The 16848-nt window shown below is 42.4% G+C and overlaps 1 protein-coding gene across 1 annotated transcript; it reads left to right on the top strand.

Moving 5' to 3' along the window:
• Positions 1 to 215: 215 nt before the first annotated feature.
• On the top strand, positions 216 to 1145 carry LOC134979955 (olfactory receptor 10C1-like). Its single transcript, XM_063946561.1, has one exon. It carries the CDS (start codon positions 216 to 218, stop codon positions 1143 to 1145), a length of 930 nt encoding a protein of 309 aa, XP_063802631.1.
• Positions 1146 to 16848: the final 15703 nt, after the last annotated feature.

Genomic DNA, 16848 nt, shown 5'->3' with positions numbered 1-16848 from the left:
AAAAAAACTGTCTTTCTATAAATAACTTAATTTACCCAGTGTTACTTAAACAGAAAATAAGAAGACTATGAAATGCTGAATACACTAGAATATTTAAGAAGTTATAACAAATGTCATCATTTATAAAGATATTTACAGAAATGTATCCATGTTTTAACATCATTTACAAATAATTATTTTAAATATTCTTTTATTAGGTATTCAAGTCATGAACAATGGAAGAATTAAACAAAACAATGGTCAAGGAATTTATTCTGGTGGGATTTTCTGATCTCCACCATTACCAAATCTTATTTCTCATTGCTATATTATTGATGTATATTACTAGTGTGGCTGGAAACTTTGCAGTTATTATTCTTGTTAAGACTGGACTGTCACTTCATTGTCCAATGTATTATTTTATCTGTGTATTTGCAGCTTTAGAAATATCATTTGTGTCTGTTACTGTCCCCAGACTTCTAGCTAATATGATTGTGAGTAACAAGAAGATCTCTTTTGTTGGATGCTTCGTACAGTTATACATCTTTAGTGTACTTGGGATAACAGAATGTTTTTTGCTTGCAGTTATGGCTTTTGACAGAGATTTGGCAATTAATCATCCTTTAAGGTACTCATCAGTCATGAACCATTTATGTGTTTTTCTTCTGGTGGTTACACCTTTTATCATCAGTTGTATCATCACTTTATTTCCCACAATCTTCACAGCGGACTTAAAATTCTGTGGACCCAATGAAATAAACCACTTTTTTTGTGAACTGACCTCAGTACAGAAATTGGCTTGTTCTAATACCTTCATCAGTAAAATATTGACCAGCGTGGCAACTACTTTTGCAAGCCTTATTCCTTTCATCCTTATTATAGGATTCTATATCCATATCATTATTACGATCACCAAAATTAAGAGTGTGGAAGGTAAACACAAAGCATTCTCCACTTGCTCCTCCCATATAATAGTTGCCTGTCTCTTCTATAGTACAGTCATCATTGTCTACATAAACCCACAAGGAAGTCAGTATGATAAGTTCCTTACACTTATGTACACAGTCATTGTTCCTATGCTAAACCCTTTCATTTATACTTTAAGAAACAATGATGTCAAGAAAGTTTTTCTTACGACCATGTTGAACAAATTTAAATACTGTTAAGAACCAGGATTCTTGTCAAGATCCTTGACTCATGTATCTCATTAGGGTTTAATGTAGAGTACAATATAGATACATTTAATGTAAGAAAAGTTTGTGCTCTCTGAGGTTTATGTGAAGCTATTTTTTCAATAAAGCATAAAATGCACTGGGTGATGAATCAAAGTATAAATATATTATGTTATAGCCCTTTGGTTGCAATGTTCTTAAAGCATTTGCTGGCAGTAAGTCACCCTTTTTTTGGAGAATATTAAAAGGAAATGCATGAGTGGAAATCCACCTTATTACACTTTTTTGTGTCACTCTTTCTTCAAATGTGTATGTCTGAGTGTCTGGTGTCGATTGCTCTTCCAGTTGGGGATAGCTGAAATTTAGTGGGACACATCGAGTTTTAAGTTTTTGTTTTCAGTTTTCTGCAAGATACTGGGCCTAAAAAGGACATACTTTGTGTATACTGTGCTAAATCAATGCATTTCACCCAATAAACTTTCCTAAGAATGATTTTTTATTTAAATAACTGGCGCTTTTTATGTTTTAGGTTTCCAAAATATTACTTCTAAAAATGAAATAAATATGAACATTTATTTAATAACTTTATGTGTAACTATTTATTGTTTTCTTTTTTCATTTTCAATTTGAAATCTGCACTGGAAGTGTAAAAATCTTTTGCTTCTTCAATAAAATGCCACCTACATTTTTTTTTCCAAATCATGAGTAAAAAAATCTCAATAAAATAATTTCTACAAACTTAAAGGGAAAGAGGTTTTAAATGTTCAGAAAATTATTTACCAAGGGGATCATTCAGACCCGATCGCTCGCTACAGTTTGTCGCAGCACAGCGATCGAGTCGGAACTGCACATGCGCCGGTGCCGCAGTGTGCCGGCACATGGCAGTCGTCGGTACCCAGCGATCGCCTCTGAGACAGAGGCGGTCGCTGGGCGGGAGGGGGCTAAACAGCTGCGTTAAGCCACCATTTTATAGGCGCGGTCCGGCCAATGCAGGCGTAGCCTGACCGTTGGGGGGGTGTGGCGCGGCGGCTGCATGACGTATCATGCAGCCGCTGCTGCCAGCGGCAGCGAGACACAACTCCCGGCAAGCCGCAGGAGCTGCGCTGGCCGGGAGCTACTCAATAAATACAAAGGCATCGCCTCTGTGCGATGCTTTTGTATTTGTGCATGGGGGCCGGCACTGACATGCGGGGTGGACTAGCCCTGTGTTGGATGTCCCCCCGCATGTCTGAGTGCCTGATCGTAGCTGTGCTAAATTTAGCACAGCTACGATCAACTCGGAATGACCCCCTCAAAGTCCAACTTCAGTCCTTATGGCGATGGTTTGAAAGATTTATTTTGTTTTGCCTCTAGATATAGCAGTCTCCTAATTTTACCCTCTCCATTTCTTTGGTATATATATATACAGTATTTACTAGAGACCTAAAAAATTTGGTGTTAAATTGGTCTTTACTGTCAGTGCTTCAAAATGTGAACTGTGGGTAAAAAAAAAATGAGGATGAAAAGAAGCACCTGCACTGTTGTGTTTCAACATTTGTATTTTGAGTTATACAGTATCTTCTTAAGATAATTGTACTGTAGCCAAAAGTATAGCACATAGATATGACTAGACAGACATGTAAAAATCATCATCATTAACTTCAAGAACTACATATCTACAAAGAGAGGCAAAATTAATATCTTGCAAGTTGTAACTAATATATTTCAAGAACCATGTTCCTTAAAATTGTAATCATAAATGCCCGTTGGATACAACCCTAAATCCAGGCTTGGTTTTACATGACAATGTGGAGAATGGGCAGCACGGACAGTGTAAATGGTTAGCAATGCTGCTTCACAGCACTGAGGTCATGGGTTCAATTACCACCATGGCCCTAACTGTGTGGAGTTTGCATATTCTCCCCATGCTTGCATGGGTTTCCTCCAGGTACACGTTTCCTCCCACAAGCCAAAAATATACTGGTAGGTTAATTGGCACCCACCAAAATTAACCCTAGTGTAAACATGTATGGTACTGTACATGTGGTAGGTAATATAGATTGTAAAACTCTACTGGGACATGGACTGATGCGAATGGACATATCATTTCTGTAAAGCGCTGCGGAATATGTGTGCGCTATATAAATAACTGATAAAAAAATGGTAAAGTCACATACATATACATGAATATATTATTTAATTTGGCTTTAACTGAAGTGTAACACATTTGTGTAATAGTCTTAGTACACATTCCAAGGTACAATATACTAAAAATGCACAATCCTCAAATTAAATAGCAACTTTTACCTCTTTTAATCAGAAAGGAACAATTTTAAATTATTAACTTTATTTATCATTTAGGTGCATATTATTGTGTCTCTCAGGTTGAACTTTCACACTTTGTTTCAGAGTGCAAATTCATCATAATTTTTATTCCCAAAATAAATTTAAAAATAAAAATAATTATCTATTTTTTTCCACTCAGATCACCAAGCAGCACATACAATTACAGTGCTAGACAGCTTATAGCAAGGAGATCATGGGCATGGCCAGAGCAGGACTGGTTGGAGGGAAGTGGACTAAACAGCAGACTCCCCCCTAGCATGCCCCCCACCACAAACTGCAAATTGTGCATCTGTCAGTGTCAATGTCTGTGTATGTAATTTACAGGCAAATCCATGTGATTCAGAGTTGTACGAGTCTCCATCATACTTACACATGGGACTCATTAGTTTTAACAGAGGCAACAGGGCATTCATACATTGGCTAAATTCGCTGTGGGTGTGTTGTGGGCACATATCTTACACAAAACACAGCAAAAACTCTAATCCATGCTCTCATTATCTCCCGCATTGATTATTGTAATAGTTTCCTGACCGGTCTTCCCAAACATAGGCTCTCACCACTACAATCCATTTTGAATGCAGCTGCGAGGCTAATCTTCCTCGCTAGACATTCATCATCTGCAGATCCGCTCTGTCAGTCCCTCCATTAGTTACCAGTATTCTGCCGTATTAAATATAAAATACTTTTACTGACATACAAGGCTATTAACCAAACTGCACCAACATACTGTACATATCTTCACTCATCTCAAAATATCTCTCTACCCGACCTCTCCGCTCTGCACAAGATCTACGTCTTTCAGCCACATGCATTACTTGTTCACACTCAAAATTACAGGACTTTATCCGGGCTTCACCCACTCTGTGGAATGCCCTCCCACGCACAATAAGTCTTGCCTCTAGTCTCCAAACCTTTAAACGTTCCCTGAAAACTCAGCTCTTTAGACAAGCCTATCAAATTCCAGACCCACCCATTTAAACTTCAGTGCTTCCCTATCTAATTACATCCTCTCTATACAGTATACATAACATCACATATTTTGTCTTTCTTTACTCTCACACCCTCCTGACACTTGGCCAACATTGCGGGTTGATCATATCATACAACCCATTAAGAACCTAGCAATCTGGTGGACCATTATGTAATAGGTAGCATCTATCGTTGTGTATCAATGCCTATTTCCCTATAGATTGTAAGCTTGCGAGCAGGGCCTTCCTACCTCTATGTCTGTCTGTTTTTACCCAGTTTTGTTCTATTACTGTTGTTCTAATTGTAAAGTGCAACGGAATATGCTGCGCTATATAAGAAACTGTTAATAAATAAATAATAAATAAACATTGATTAAATTGTTGGCTATTCAGAGTTGAGCAAATGTGTGCTGGTTCTGCAGATGATGACTACTTTCCCTAGTGGATGGATTTTGTAAATATATATTTTTTTAATATAGTTGGAAATTTTGCATTTATGAACACATCTGCTTTACCTTCATCTTTGAATAAGGTCATATAAGTTAAAAACTTGTGGTTGAAAAAGAGACCTGTCCTTGGTAAAATCTATACAGGGGAACTCTAATTCAGTATTATAAAGCAAATTTTCAGAAAACTATTTTCAAGTTCCCTTTGAAATATATTACTAGCACAGGCTACATGTCACAGGCTATTATAACTTGTTACATATTTATTTAAGTAAAATCACTATTTCGAGGACACTTCTCAGAACATGACAATGTTGAGTTAATAACAATAACATATGCAACTTTCATAGTGTTACTCACCTTTCTTGTAGTTTCCAGGCTGTTAAAGACCAGTAATCAGACCCATTTCATCAGCAACAGAATGTAGTGGTGTGGAAATGACAGTCGAAAAAGTAATATACTGTAATGGCCAGACGGAGAGTCGGTCATTCAAAAGCAAACAGAGATTAGATACAGTAAAGATACTGTATCATCCCAGAATCAGGCCAGCAATTGATACTTAGTATTCCAATAAGCATGCAATAGAGACATTTAGGGGATCATTCAGGTGCGTTGGATTTGCTATCACTTCTGCTTCTATGGAAGCAGCAGGGATAGCGCTGTATTTAAATGCAGCAGGATACAGCATTGGATCTCTCTCCCACCATCGGCACCCCCACAAGTCTTATGACGAAGATCCCTGGCCACTTTCCACCCACTAAATGATGGTGACATACCACCTCATTTTCACAAATGGAGGTTGCTGCCACCCCCTCCCCACCCCCAGATAGCAGGAGACTTTCAATCATTGACAGTCTGCTGCCGTCTTGCTTCCTATGTAACAGGACACATTTGCGCATATGCAGAATTGATCCTGTGCATGCACAAAGTACCAAAAATCAGTACTTTGCAATGATGGCCACAGGTGCACCTGAATGAGGCCTGTAGAGCATTGTCAGAAGGCAAATATACATGAGTAGATGAATGTATGCTGAGCAAGGTAATAAGGCAGATCGGATGGATACACTGTGTGGTAGAATAGCAGATCAAGTGTCAAGATTGACTCACTGGTGTGCTTGTTAGTAACACCTGTGCAGATCATTTAACCACGTGCCCTGACCCAGACATCCACTTATCTAGTGAATATGAGCAGTGAGCCTGTTATTGCACAGATATTCTGCTGATCTAAACTAGAGATGAGCGGGTTCGGTTTTACTCACACTTACTCGGATATACTCGGTTCTCAAAACGGCATCTTATTGGCTCACGGATGTCACGTGTTTTGGATAGCCAATAGAAAAAATCCAGATAAAACCGAACTGGCATTAATTCTGGCATTACATCCGAACCCGCTCATCTCTAATCTAAACTAATACACAGTTCATAAGGTTGTATTCAATGAACTCACCTAATAGGGATACTAATATAGCAGCAATTGGACCCAACAACTCACAAGACATGTAAACAACATACAGTATGTGAAAACCCATTTATTACAACCATCAAATTAAGAAAGTTCATGCAAATACTGGTAAAAATCTATGAATTCTGTGGAAAGGACATAGAAAATATACTGATTTGACTATTAATACCAGTATATTCAGGGTTTTGTCTTATATAAGCCTGGACAGTTTGTGAAAAGAACTATGAGTAAGTCTACTTAAAAATTACATTTGGGACAATGGGGGGAGACCTTTGAATAAATAGGGGTTGAATCAACCCTAAATATTCCCATGTACATTTAAGGACTTTTATGAGTATTAATACCTTGAGTGTCAAGGTTACAAATAATAAAGAAAGACTACTATCCTTGAACACTTACAGTGGCATATGCCATAATTGTGATATAAAATAAGAGAACTGAGAGTTAGGGGGTAATTCAGAGTTGATCGCAGCAGCAAATTTGTTAGCATTTGGGCAAAACCATGTGCACTGCAGGTGTGGCAGATATAACATTAGCAGAGAGAGTTAGATTTGGGTGGGATATATTGTTTCTGTGCAGGGTAAATACTGGCTCCTTTATTTTTACACTGCAATTTAGATTTCAGTTTGAACACACCCCACCCAAATCTAACTCTCTCTGCACATGTTATATCTGCCCCCCCCCCTCCTGCAGTGCACATGGGCCCTCATTCCGAGTTGTTCGCTCGGTATTTTTCATCGCATCGCAGTGAAAATCCGCTTAGTACGCATGCGCAATGTTCGCACTGCGACTGCGCCAAGTAACTTTACTATGATGAAAGTATTTTTACTCACGGCTTTTTCTTCGCTCCGGCGATCGTAATGTGATTGACAGGAAATGGGTGTTACTGGGCGGAAACACGGCGTTTCAGGGGCGTGTGGCTGAAAACGCTACCGTTTCCGGGAAAAACGCAGGAGTGGCCGGAGAAACGGTGGGAGTGCCTGGGCGAACGCTGGGTGTGTTTGTGACGTCAACCAGGAACGACAAGCACTGAAATGATCGCACAGGCAGAGTAAGTCTGGAGCTACTCTGAAACTGCTAACTCGTTTGTAATCGCAATATTGCGCGTACGTCGGTCGCAATTTTAAGAAGCTAAGATTCACTCCCAGTAGGCGGCGGCTTAGCGTGTGTAACTCTGCTACATTCGCCTTGCGAGCGAACAACTCGGAATGAGGGCCCTGGTTTTACCCAACTGCTAACAAATTTGCTGCTGTGATCAACTCTGATCACCATCAGCAGTAATACCATTAAGAGAAACGGTCAAGATCCACCTGTCCGGGTCTGTCAAGAAGAGCGTACACAGAGTCAGGCACCTCGGGGCAATTGCAAGAATAACTCTGTGGTGTCGGCAGAACATTGGGTTGCTACCAGTGGCTGACTGGAACCAGACTCAGACTGGACTGGTGATACAGTACTGGACCAGGCTGGAACTGGACTTTAACCAGACTGGAAATACTGAACCAGAGTCGAACCAACTGGATACTGGACCAGACTAGAACCGGCAGTTCAGCAGCTGGCAGCCACACTGGTTTTAAGTATGCAGTGTTAAGCTTACTGGAGCTCAGACATCTGGACTCAGTCCGTACAAGGTACAACACAGTACAGGCTAGATGTATCAGGTATGGAATCCCGGCGGCCAGGATCCTGGAGGTCAGCATACTGATGCCGGGATCCCATACCCGGCGCATCTAGTCTGTACTGTGTTGCACGCTGCGGGCTCGCCGCTTGCTGCACTCGCCACAGGTTCTATTCCCACTCTATGTGTTTTGTGGACACCCACAAGGTGGAATAGCCCCTGTTAGCTGGGATTTCAGCTGTGGGCATTGTCAGCGGTCGGGATTCCGGTGTTGGTATCCTGACCGCTGGGATCCCGACTGCCAGCAATGTAACTGTATCCCGGCTAGATATAACTGTACTAGGACTGAGACAAATAGTCACAATACTGGTGGATAGAGACTCTGCTGCTGGGGCTAGTGCAATGGCTAGAAGTGAAGGAATGCGCTCACTGAATAATATGTAAGCTTGCAAGAGAGGCAGGGGTTCACAGCACTGCAGGGTTCAGGATTTCTGTAACAGATAGAGAAATGTACTGTAGCAGCACTTGCTAGAAGGTCTCTGGAAAACACTGAAATCAGGATCCTGCAGACTAGAGGCACAGATGGATTACTAGGTGGACAATTGGCCTGGCGTGAGGATTAGCAGTTAGGGACATAGACATTTGCCAGACTGTAAGAGTTGCTGACAAGAAACTTATGGAGCTTAGCAGTTAACTGGGTCCAGAGATCAATGGCTAGAACAGTATTAAGCTGGATGATACCGTACTCTGTGGTTTCCTGTACTGTGGAGCCATGGATCAGAAGAGCTTGTTGCCAATAGGAGCTAGGAAGTCAGGATGTAACTTGCTAGGAGTCAGAATGACTTATGCTCTGGCACAGGACAAAAGGTAGAGAAGTCTTACAGGACTCTCAGTGGTTGTCAGTGTCTTACAGGACTCTTATTGGGATTGCAGGTTTCTCATTGGTTGTCAGTGTCAGCTGAGGCAGAGAGCATTCTAACTGGAAGAAAACAGTCAGCTGACATGGCTGAAGATGGCAGTGCCTATGCATCAGTTCACAAACAAGGACAACCCAAAAACCTGACCTACAGGACAGGTAGCAAGGGAAAAACCCATGGCAAACGTTAGAACTTGTTTTTTGCAAGACAGGATCATAACAGAGACATTTGTATACCAACTGTGTAAGCAGATATATAGCACGATTTCTATAGTGCTTTTTGTCAAGCTACTGTTTATTGGTGACAATACCTTTGAAACATTAACACACATATCCTATCACAAACGAAGAGAGCCTCATGCAATTTCTATCTATTTTCTTACTGTCTATATAATATTAAACTGTCTAATAAAAGTTATTTTATAATTGAATATGCTCATCTGTGTACCATAATACTACTTTTTTTTCTTTTGCAAAAATAATAGAACATTGATGCAGATAAAACATTGCTAAGTATTTGCATATCATATGGGCAGTGAATAGGACCCATACAGTGCTGACACCATCGGGAGTAAATGAGTAAACTTTTTGGGGATTGGAAATTTTTTCATTTCTTCAATGTCAAAGCTATGAGGGTAATTCAAACCTGATCGCTAGGCAGCGATTTTTGCAGCTCTGCGATCAGATTGTCGCCGCTTACAGGGGGGGTGTATTTTTGTTGTGCAAGTGTGCAAACGCATGTGTAACAGAGCTACACAAACTAATTGTGTGCATTCTCTGCACAGCCCAGGACTCACTCAGCTGCTGCAATTAAATCAGGCTGATTGGGGCTGGATATGACATCAGACACCCTCCCTTCAAACGCTTGGTCCTGCCTACGTTTTTCCAGACACTTTCTGAAAATGGTCAGTAGCCACCCACAAACGCCCTCTTCCTGTCAATATCCTTGCGAACGCCCATGCGAACGAATCCTTCACACAAACCCATCGCTGACCAGTGATCCACTGTGCAGCCGTCCATCGCGCCTGTGCATTGCGGTGCATACGCATGCGCAGTTCAGATCTGATCGCACGCTGTGCAAAAACGCACAGCAGTGATCAGGGCTGAATTACCCCCTATATTTGTTGCATTTCTCCTCATCCTTAGTATGACTGCCAAATTTCCAGGGTACAGTATGCTCTTAACGCTTTGACTTTGGTCATGTATAGTAAGTATTACTAATATTCAGCGCTTGAGTTATCTACCTACTCCAAGTATTTCTAGATCATTTTCAGCATGCAGTAAACCTGGAAAATCTTGTTCTTCTTTCAAATCTGTTCTACCTAATGTGTCTCATCTGTAATTATCAGACTTATGATACTGGAGAGTTTGCAGTAATATACAGTAACATTCACATAAATACAGATGTAGCCAGGCTTATCGTTGCCACGATGTGTATGCACATGAACATGCATCGTGGTAACGCCTAGATGTGCCTGGCTGTACTTATTCATACCCATGAGCCAAGCTCTGGCTGTCAAGTGAATCTAGACCAAGAGTTCCCTGCGGCCACCCAGCGTCTTCGATGCTCAGCAACCGGCCCTCGGCAGAGTGATGTGCACCCTGGTTGCCTAGCAATGGCCGGAACCCTCTGAAGTGATGAGCCACGCTGGCAACTCATAACAGACTGGCTCCACAGTATTCATGCTTACATGAACACGATAGTTTACTTCCTCACAAGATCCATATCTTATTCATTCCTACTCACAAATGAAACTGTTTCTGATATTTTAGCTACCCCCCCCCATATTCCCAAGGACCACATGGTAAGTAATTTGGAAACAATTGGGCCTTAATGGCTTTTAATCAATGTTTTTATCCTGCCTACACAATCCTAATGTTCACAATACTGCAGCATTGTATACAATTAATCTCTGGGAAGTGCATGTCGTTACCTCATTGTGTTAATTGGTTAGTGTTTCTAGACATTGACCTCTGACGGTGAATGGGATTGTGGAAACATTTAATCTAACACCTACACATCTTTGCTGCTCATCAAACTGCCCATTGTGTCCATATTGTCACTAATGCATTTTCCCAATTGGATTGGTCTAGTCCATTTGATACTACAGTATGTTGTCTACTGCACATACCACTGGTAATGCTATTTCCTTACACTGTAAATGTCTCTATTTTGAGTTTAACCATACCACTACCAAAACTAGACTTTCCCGCTGACAGTATTTCTCTTTCTTGACCAAACACTTTCTTACTATTGCTAATGCACACATTGCCAGCTAATACTGGGAGATGATCCTGTGTTATTTTTCACAGAGTCAACGTACCTACAGTATCTGTGATTTTATTGTTATCTTAAATAAGTTTTATTAAAAATATTGTATTCAGTGTATTGTATGTCTTGGTTAAGCGCCAGCTGGTACTACACTATGGTGGTCATTCCGAGTTGATCGCTCGCTAGCAGTTTTTAGCAGCTGTGCAAACGCTATGCCGCCTCCCACTGGGAGTGTATGTTAGCTTAGCAGAAGTGCGAACGAAAGGATCACACAGCAGCTAAAAAGTTTTTTTGTGCAGTTTCTGAGTAGCTCTAAACCTACTCAGCGCTTGTGATCACTCCAGACTGTTTAGTTCCTGTTTTGACTAGTGATGAGCGGGTTCGGTTCCTCGGGATCCGAACCCCCTCGAACTTCACCCATTTTACATGGTTCCGAGGCAGACTCGGATCCTCCCGCCTTGCTCGGTTAACCAGAACGCCCCCAAACGCCATCATGCCGCTGTCGGATTCTCGCGAGATTCGTATTCTATATAAGGAGCCGCGTGTCGCCGCCATTTTCACTCGTGCTTTGGAGATGATAGCGAGAGGACGTTGCTGCGTTCTCTCAGTTTATGTGTTCAGTGTGCTGCAAATATCTGTGCTCAGTGTGCTGCAAATATCTGTGCTCAGTGTGCTTGCAAATATCTGTGCTCAGTGTGCTGAAAATATCTACGTTTTCTGCCTGAAAAACGCTGCATATCTGTGCTGCATTGTAGTATATAGTAGGAGGACAGTGCAGAATTTTGCTGTGACCACCAGTACATATATAGCAGTACGGTACAGTAGTCCACTGCTCTACCTCTGTGTCGTCAAGTATACTATGCATCCATACCTGTGCTACATTTTAGTTGTGCGCAGTATATAGTAGGAGGACAGTGCAGAATTTTGCTGACCACCAGTATATATATAGCAGTACGGTACAGTAGTCCACTGCTCTACCTCTGTTTCGTCATAGTTGTGCGAGGAATATAGTAGGAGGACAGTGCAGAATTTTGCTGACCACCAGTACATATATAGCAGTATGGTACAGTAGTCCACTGCTCTACCTCTGTGTTGTCAAGTATACTATGCATCCATACCTGTGCTGCATTTTAGTTGTGCGCAGTATATAGTAGGAGGACAGTGCAGAATTTTGCTGACCACAAGTATATATATAGCACTACGGTACAGTAGTCCACTGCTCTACCTCTGTGTCGTCAAGTATACTATGCATCCATACCTGTGCTGCATTTTAGTTGTTCGCAGTATATAGTAGGAGGACAGTGCAGAATTTTGCTGACCACCAGTATATATATAGCAGTTCGGTACAGTAGTCCACTGCTCTACCTCTGTGTCGTCAAGTATACTATGCATCCATACCTGTGCTGCATTTTAGTTGTGCGCAGTATATAGTAGGAGGACAGTGCAGAAATGTGCTGACCACCAGTATATATATAGCAGTACAGTAGTCCACTGCTCTACCTCTGTGTCGTTAGGAATACTATGCATCCATACCTGTGCTGCATTTTAGTTGTGCGCAGTATATAGTAGGAGGACAGTGCAGAATTTTGCTGACCCCCAGTATATATATAGCAGTACGGTACAGTAGTCCACTGCTCTACCTCTGTGTCGTCAAGTATACTATGCATCCATACCTGTGCTGCATTTTAGTTGTGTGCAGTATATAGTAGGAGGACAGTGCAGAATTTTGCTGACCACCAGTATATATATAGCAGTTCGGTACAGTAGTCCACTGCTCTACCTTTGTGTCGTCAAGTATGCTATGCATCCATACCTGTGCTGCATTTTAGTTGTGCAGTATATAGTAGGAGGACAGTGCAGAATTTTGCTGACCACCAGTATATATATAGCAGTACGGTACAGTAGTCCACTGCTCTACCTCTGTGTCGTCAAGTATACTATGCATCCATACCTGTGCTGCATTTTAGTTGTGCGCAGTATATAGTAGGACAGTGCAGAATTTTGCTGACCACCAGTATATAATATATAGCAGTACGGTACAGTAGTCCACTGCTCTACCTCTGTGTCGTCAAGTATACTACAAAAGTTCAGTGAAATGACCAAAAAATCAAAATTAAAAGCGTCTGATAAGAAGCGTAAACTTGCCAATATGACAATTACGACATGGAGTGGCAAGGAACGGCTGAGGCCCTGGCCTATGTTCATGGCTAGTGGTTCAGATTCACATGAGGATGGAAGCACTCATCCTCACGCTCTAAAACTGCAGTGCCACTCCTAGATGGGCCAGGTGTTTTTGTCGGCCACTTGGGTCGCTTAGCTTAGCCATCCAGCGACCTTGGTGCACCTCTTTTTTTCTTTGCATCATGTGCTGTTTGGGGACTATTTTTTAAATCTGCCATCCTGTCTGACACTGCAGTGCCACTCCTAGATGGGCCAGGTGTTTGTGTCGGCCACTTGGGTCGCTTAGCTTAGCCATCCAGCGACCTCGGTGCAAATTTTAGGACTAAAAATAATATTGTGAGGTGTGAGGTGTTCAGAATAGACTGAAAATGAGTGGAAATTATGGTTATTGAGGTTAATAATACTATGGGATCAAAATGACCCCCAAATTCTATGATTTAAGCTGTTTTTGAGGGGTTTTTGTAAAAAAACACCCGAATCTAAAACACACCCGAATCCGACAAAAAGTTTTCAGGGAGGTTTTGCTAAAACGCATCCAAATCCAAAACACGGCTGCGGAACCGATTCCAAAACCAAAACACAAAACCCGAAAAATTTCCGGTGCACATCACTAGTTTTGACGTCACAAACACGCCCTGCGTTAGCCCAGCCACGCCTGCGTTTTTCCTGGCACGCCTGCATTTTTCCGAACACTCCCTGAAAATGGTCAGTTGACACCCAGAAACGCCCACTTCATGTCAATCACTCTACGGTCAGTAGTGCGACTGAAAAGCTTAGCTAGACCCTGTGTGAAACTACATCATTCATTGTAATAGTACGTTACGCGTGCACATTGCGCCGCATACGCATGCGCAGAAGTGCCTTTTTTTTGCCTCATCGCTGCACAGCAAACGAATGCAGCTAGCGATCAACTCAGAATGACCACCGATATTCTTTTTGCCCTAGAGACTGGCAAATCTCTTTCCAGCCGGCTGCTGACTATAGACATTCCCTGGCACCAATCCACACAGTGACACCGAACACTGGTTTTTGTATTACTTGTTGTGTATTTAATCATGCATTTTTTTTTATTGTATGTGGGAATGCCCATCCATCAAACACTTGTGGAGTCAAGTACATTACAACACCTAATCTCACTTACTTACATAACTTTACCCCCTTGTTCCTGGAGTGGGTGATATTGGGTATAACTGATCCTAATTTTCGCTTGTCAAAAGGAGGTAAATGTATACTTCTAATAGTCTCTGCGGTGGCCAGTAAGTATATCCCTTTTCTATGAACATTTTTTTTTAATCTTTACGACAGTATGTTTTCCATATGGTCTGGGTGGAGGCTTCGCTACATAAATACACTTGCATTAAGCTACAGTATTTTCTACTGTTTGGCAAAGCTTTATAGAGTACCTGCCCCTTGAGTTTTATAACAAAACACCTCTGCTTTCAATGAATTTCTGTATGTGGTATGGAACCAGACTACTGCTGAATGACCCACGCATTCATAGTTGCAATGCACCTTCCCTTGCCTATTGAGTCTTCTCTCCTGTGAACTCACTGTACTTGCACCCATGCAGTAGCGGATCTTGCCACGGGCAAGCAGGACTTTTGCCCGGGGCGCCGCCTTCCGGAGGGCGCCGGCGCCATCCGGAAGGCGCCGCACCATGGCAAGGTCCGCCACTGTGCCCCCCGCTGTTCCCCCCGCAGTGCCCCCCGCTTTGAAGGGAACAAGACGCGTAGCGTATAGTTTCACTTCATGGAGAGGACCTTTGTTGTGCGGTGTGCGATGACGTCATCGCGCACCGCACAGCATAGTGGCACAGACAGTAGGGGTCATAATTGACCTCTAGTGTTTATGCTGTTCTATGGGAGAGACGTAATAACGTCTCTCCCATAGATCGAGGAGAGGAGAGGAGAAGAGTCGCGCCGGCGGAGGAGGTCTGCAGCGGTCTGTAATCAGGAGCGGGCATAGTAAGTATACTTTTTTTATTTTTTATTTTTTTCAGCTGCGCTACAGGGGGCACAAATGGTGGTGTAACTGACCACGCCCCCATTTGAAGCCACACCCCTATACTTTGCCCGGGGCGCCACAAGGGCAAGAACCGGCCCTGCACCCATGTACCCCTTTTGATATTTTAATCCACCCGCCAGACAGTCCTATTTTGACCAATTCCATTACAAAGCTTATATTCTTGTTGCACTAGCGTCTTTCTTACAAAATGTTTTTTCTTCAATTAGATACATTCATTCCCTTTTCAATTTACACATTGCTCTCATTTGTTGTAGTTTTATTGTCGTATTCCAATAAAAATAATATTAATAGTGATTTAATTATTGTTTTATTAGATGATATTCTAACTTGATGTTTATTTTCTAGTTTTAACTGTTAAAAAGATAAATATATATGCCCTAAGGGTCTTGTTAATCATTAATTAAGCTGCTGTATGTTTCAAAGAGAGCTCCATGTAGCAATTATTGGTGTCAAGGGACATTATTTTTCCTGAGTGCCACAATACTCTTTAATTAACCTGCCAAGATAGTATAAATATGTATGCATGAGTTATCTGGAAGTTCTAAAGGGAATCCAAGTGGCAATCCTCATTCTGCAAGTAAGTACTGCAGCTGTCAGTGACAAACATCAATAACTATCTACAGAAAACTGCCTTTGCTAATACATCACTGATAACTAATGTACATGATTATGCTTTGTGTATACCCAGTGGCGTAACTACCACCCCTGCGGCCACTGTGGAGGCTTGGAGGCACAGGGCTGTGGGGGAGCCACCACTGAGTGCTACTATTTGTGAGACTGAGGGCACAGCGCGCGCCTCTCCTGTGTCCCTCCTGGGTCTCTGGTGGCGGCAGCGTGTCTATCAAATGAAGTGCCGGTTCGAGAGCCAATCAGAGCTCGTGGACCGGCAGCCAATCAGGAGCTGCAGCTGCCGGTGTGCGAGCTCTGATTGGCTCACGAGCAGGCACTTCATTTGACAGACATGCCACCAGAGACACAGGAGAAGCATGCGCTGTGCCCTCCGGCTCCTTCTCGGACTGTACCATTAAACTCCTTCCCGAACAGCACAGCAGAGGGGGGAGGGTATGTAGCTGGTACTGGTGGGGCATATGGGGCACTGGGGGCATATGTGTATCTGTCACTGGTGGGGCATATTTGGCACTGGAGCATATGTGTATCTGGCACTGGGGGGGCAGATGTGGCACTGGGGGCATATGTGTTTCTGGCACTATGGGGGCATATTTTTATCTGGCATTGTGGGGGGATATCTGGCACTGGGGCATATGTGGCACTAGGGGCACAGCCCTAGCAACAAGCATTACCCCCTTGTAACAAGCACGACACCCAGCTCATGAAATCCCTGGCGACAAGCATTACCCCCTGGCAACAAGCTTGACACCCAGCACATGATACCCACGGCAACAAGCATAACACATAGTAACATAGCATCTGAGGTTGAAAAAATACAATTTGTCCATCGAGTTCAACCTATTGGTGGTCTCCTATGC

Source organism: Pseudophryne corroboree, chromosome 12, assembly GCF_028390025.1.
Source record: "Pseudophryne corroboree isolate aPseCor3 chromosome 12, aPseCor3.hap2, whole genome shotgun sequence".
Classification (NCBI taxonomy): domain Eukaryota; kingdom Metazoa; phylum Chordata; class Amphibia; order Anura; family Myobatrachidae; genus Pseudophryne; species Pseudophryne corroboree.
The sequence above is the reverse complement of the archived record's forward strand: the minus strand, read 5'-3'. Positions and strand labels throughout refer to the sequence as shown.

Excerpts from the sequence above, each read along its gene's own strand:
- LOC134979955 (XM_063946561.1), top strand. The coding sequence starts at position 216 with ATGGAAGAATTAAACAAAACAATGGTCAAGGAATTTATTCTGGTGGGA.